At 32.8% G+C, this 4,472-nt stretch overlaps 1 protein-coding gene across 1 annotated transcript; it reads right to left on the bottom strand.

The window, feature by feature from the left end:
• Positions 1-474: 474 nt before the first annotated feature.
• Positions 475-4,040, bottom strand: Csn3 (casein kappa). The gene is made up of 3 exons (XM_019204813.1): positions 3,984-4,040; positions 2,033-2,065; positions 475-900 (listed from the first exon to the last, which is right to left on the bottom strand). Exons 1-3 carry the CDS (start codon positions 4,038-4,040, stop codon positions 475-477), a joined length of 516 nt encoding a protein of 171 aa, XP_019060358.1.
• Positions 4,041-4,472: the final 432 nt, after the last annotated feature.

Below are 4,472 nucleotides of genomic sequence, written 5' to 3'. Positions count from 1 at the left end.
CCTGGAATGATGATTGAAGCAAAGAAGTGCATAGGAAGTACATCATTTCCTTTCACCCTATTTATTCCAGAATTATAGTTCTCAAGTTTGTCGTAAGATTAAAATCCATTTAAACTTACATATTCTGTGTAATTTAAGAAAATTTGTTTTTTGGATAAAAATCAGGAGGCTTCACACAGTATTTCATTCCACAATTATTATTTGTATTTAAACAGGATAAAATGGATTCTAGGAATGTTCCAATTGTCAGAAAATTTGTTTCATTTTGTAAAATAAAACTATTTTCCTTTCTTGCAAAAACAGTTATCAGTACTATGGGTCTTCTAAATTAAAATTATAATTAGCCTATTTTATCTACTCCCATGATCTAATTTATTTGTAGTGTTTTAAGATTTATGATTGTGCTGATAAACCTATTTTTGTTTTCTGGATTCACTCACCTGTGTTGTCTCCTTCGATGTTTCCTTACTGTTTTTATGCCACGGGTGAAGTAACTGGGACCGTGGAAGTCTCAGGGGTGTGGATGATCTCTGCGGATGGTTCTGGAAAGTCTGTGGTGGCAGCAGGAACTGAAACAGGCTCCGGGGTACTGGTAGTGTCAGTAGTAGGGGTAGTGGCCTTTTCTGGAATTTTCTTTTCAGGAATGACTATGAATGGTGGGTATTTGGTGGGGTGATGTAGCATGGTAAGCTGGTGGACTGGCCATTGGGGAACTTGGGTTTGTGGCCTAAGTACAAATAATTGTGCATAATATGGGTGACACTTATATGGATTAATTGGTATGACTGCTCTATTTTGGTAGTAATTGGGTGCATTATGAAGATAGTTATTTAGAACAGGATGACTTAGGATATATAGGACTTTTTTTTGACTAAACAGCCTTTCATCATTTTCACAGCACTGAAAAAAAGAATAAACCATGGCAGAAAGGTGTTACTTGTAGAGTAAAATCTACAGATACTATAAATCAACACTGTTTGTAGTAACATATTTGATGTTTGAGTCAATGCAAGATTGGTAGGATGAAGCCTAGCAGTCATTATTGTTTTATAAGATATAAATATGTGCAACTCACTTTCACTTCATGATTCTGATATTACTTTCAATAATAAAGAAATAATATTCATTTCAAACAAATTAGATGAGGTAATTTATCATGTAAACCATCTCACCCAGATGTTAGCATATAGGGAAAGTGCTAAGTAAATGCAGAATATTATAGCTACATAAAAAACATAGAAAATATATAGAATAATCTCATAAAAATGGACACACTATACAAAAGCACACACATTCTTACTGTATGCTTGTCACTGCCCCCAAACTCTGTTTATCTAGAGACTAGCCCAGGGGATAGCAAGCTTTATTTTCCCTAAACTAATTATAACAGTAAATTGTAAAATGTAGGAGGATTTCTTGATTTTTTTGTTTAATTTTCCCCACAGAAGATCAAAGGGAGTATTTTCTATTTTCATTTGCCTCTGTCCTACAAATAATATGCACTCAGAAAAATGTGTCAGCAGGCATTCATGAATGAACAAAATTAAACTGCATTACATTTCTTGTAAAAGAAAACATATATAAAGTATTCACTCACACATATCTGGGAAATAAAGGATGTTATAAACACACACACACACACACATATGAGAAATATTCAAAGATAGGTCAAAGATAGAATCACTCCCAAGTCTTAAAAGTGGACAAAAGAAATATTTATGTTTCTGGGTTTCTCCCAATATTACATATTGAAAGAATTTTCTCATGTTGCTAAATATATATTAAAACCAAAGATATATGACTTGGGCTATATGATAAAGCCAAGACTTTCAGATGACTGTCGGATGAACATTGAGGTACAGGCATATTATCTATTGTTAAAGTAGCAGATTTTTCATTTTTGGGTTTTTTTAAAGATCAGATTATTTTGTGGGGATGGAATATTTATTTAGTTTATAGACAGAAGGTATCTGGAAGTCTTTGCAGAATACATTTTAGAGTCCACTTCTCTAACAGAAATAATGAAACTTACTGCTGGTTGTTCCTGGTTTGGCTCCTCTGCAGCCTGAGAAGTTACCAAAAAAAAAAAAAGTAATGAGAAGTAGGAAGTTAAAAAGAAGCAAGGCACCCCTCTGGGGGAAATAAAAAGAAAAAAAAAGAAGCAAGGTAGAGTTTACTTTTTTGTTAAATATCATATTCAGTATTTTAATTTTTGGCAGAGATAGATTAGCATGTAAAAGATGGTGTCCCATTGTTATTTTAACTTATGTAATTGTGACCGCTAATAACAGTGAATGGTAAAATCTGTAATTTTTTTAAAAAAATTGAATTTATTTGTACATTCTAGGTATACAATACAGTTACATTCATTACTGGGATCTTGTACCTTTACATGACATGTCTTGGTTCTCATTGTTTCTCCTTGTCCCTACTCTCCCTTCACCCCCCCTTTCCCTCCCCATTTACAAACACTTTAATTCCATTTTTAAATTTTCTCACATGTTTTTCTTTTCCCCTTCCCCTATCCTTCCCACTTTCCCTACACCTTTAGACCTTTTCTTCCTATTTCACATTGTTAATTATCCCATTAGGATCTTTAGTACTATTATAGTTTTTCACACCAGAGAAACTATTTGGTATTTACACATTTGTGACTTATTTATTTCACTTAGGAGCATATCCTCAAAATGTAGCAGCACAGTTTGTAATAGTTAAAACTTGGAAACAGCCCATTTGCCCATCAGTTGGAAACTGGATAAAGAAGATGTGGTTTTTCTATAAAATGGAATACTACTCAGCCATAAAGAATGAGAAATTAGAGTCATTCATAGCAAAATGGATACAAATCTGTAATCTTTAATTCTTCTTTTGAAGTTTTCCTTTATGTCCTTCTGGTGCAAAACATTTGTGAAAATGTGAAGAAAAGTTTGGAGACAAAGTAGTTCAGAGTTCAGAGAAAAGTTGCCACAGAGCAGGGACTTGTGGCTCATTTTATGATTCAAACTTTAATTCCTGTTACTTCACAAAATCCCAAGTTCTTAAGGTTCAGAAGGCCACAATAAAATGTAATTTGAAAGAAGAAGTGAAAGAAAAGAAAGTCAAATATCCTAGCAATACAAAATTTTAAAGTAATTTTGAATCCAGTAACTTACCTGACTGATACATGTAATAGATGTTAACTTAAAAACAATCTAAACTTAATAGTAAATGCAGTAAGAGCCATTGCCCTCCAGACTTTATAATCTTTACAGGAGGGCATAAACTATTATCTGTGCTCTTGGCACTTTCAGAAAGTGCTTAGACTTTCTGAAAGAAATGAGATCCAGTAATAGCTAAAAATACCATAAAAAACATAAATAAATTAAAAGAGAAGAAAGAGAACCATTCTCTGGGTCCATCTTTAAATGCAGTAATTCAAGACAGTGCCTGCCAGCTTTGCAGCTGTGTATGAACCCAGACCCCTGGGAAGGAGCAAGCGGGTAATTAAAGGGGAGAGCACAGCCTAAGAGAAATTGATGACTGGGATGTGAGGCTAGGCAGAAGCGTCAAGGTCTCTGAAAGTGGTCCAAAGCTTAACCAAACCCCAGATCTTTTAAGGATTAACTCCCTAAAGAGATTGTAGCCTGGAAGATATGAAAATTTAATTGAAAGAATTTTTGTTCCTGCATTGTGATTTCTTTATTTGTTATGAATTATCACTAGAACATTTATAATTTAAAAATATCTTCATATTTCCCCCCAGAATGTATGGTTTTGTATAGCATAGGAATTTGGAGGACTTTACACATGACGTAGTTATTCATAGTAACTATGAATATCCAGAAGAATGTTACTTTAATTTTACAAATAAGTACAAAAATAACTATGATGCAACTAATTTGTTCCATGAAGTATAACTGCATTTATAAATTTGAATAATTAGAGACCTTAAATGAAATTTTCTTAGAGCTTTACTGCTAACTGGTTAAATGAGATAAACTCACCGAAAAACGCAGAGTTAATGCCAGGATATTCACAACTAGAAGAAAACTTTTCATCATTGCACCTAAAAAATGAAAAAAGTTAAATTATAAGTATCTATTACTGATAATTCTGGAGTGATTTGGATATAATGTTTAAGAAAAAAAGCCAAATTTAAAGGCAGATTTGGCTAACAAAGTATCTAACAAAAACCATTAGAAACATCAAATTTGGAGTAAAATTTTTAAATGTAATTTTTTATAATATTTCTGAAAGTATCAGGACAAATTTAACCATCTGCTCATCTAATTTTATAACAAGAATCTCCCAATAATGAAATACTAGGCCAGATGTTGAGTTGTCACAGTGAATCTGATATAGGTCTTACCAACAAATAGCGTTGACTTTAGGGATGAGAGTGGCAACATATATAAATCCCTCTGAGAGGAAACTAAGTGGAAAATAACAGGAAAATGGTTTTCTACCAATATAATGTTTTGGTTAAGAGAATT

The sequence above is a fragment of the Fukomys damarensis genome, unplaced genomic scaffold (assembly GCF_012274545.1).
Source record: "Fukomys damarensis isolate Sample0158 unplaced genomic scaffold, DMR_v1.0_HiC HiC_scaffold_35, whole genome shotgun sequence".
NCBI lineage: Eukaryota > Metazoa > Chordata > Mammalia > Rodentia > Bathyergidae > Fukomys > Fukomys damarensis.
The sequence above is the reverse complement of the archived record's forward strand: the minus strand, read 5'-3'. Positions and strand labels throughout refer to the sequence as shown.

Bases quoted from the DNA above. Each gene is read 5' to 3' on its own strand.
- Csn3 (XM_019204813.1), bottom strand. From the start codon at position 4,040: ATGATGAAAAGTTTTCTTCTAGTTGTGAATATCCTGGCATTAACTCTG. The intron at 2,066-3,983 runs GTGAGTTTATCT...GTAACTTCTCAG, and splicing joins CATTAACTCTGCGTTTTTCG to GCTGCAGAGGAGCCAAACCA. The intron at 901-2,032 runs GTAAGTTTCATT...TCTTTTTTTCAG, and splicing joins CAAACCAGGAACAACCAGCA to TGCTGTGAAAATGATGAAAG.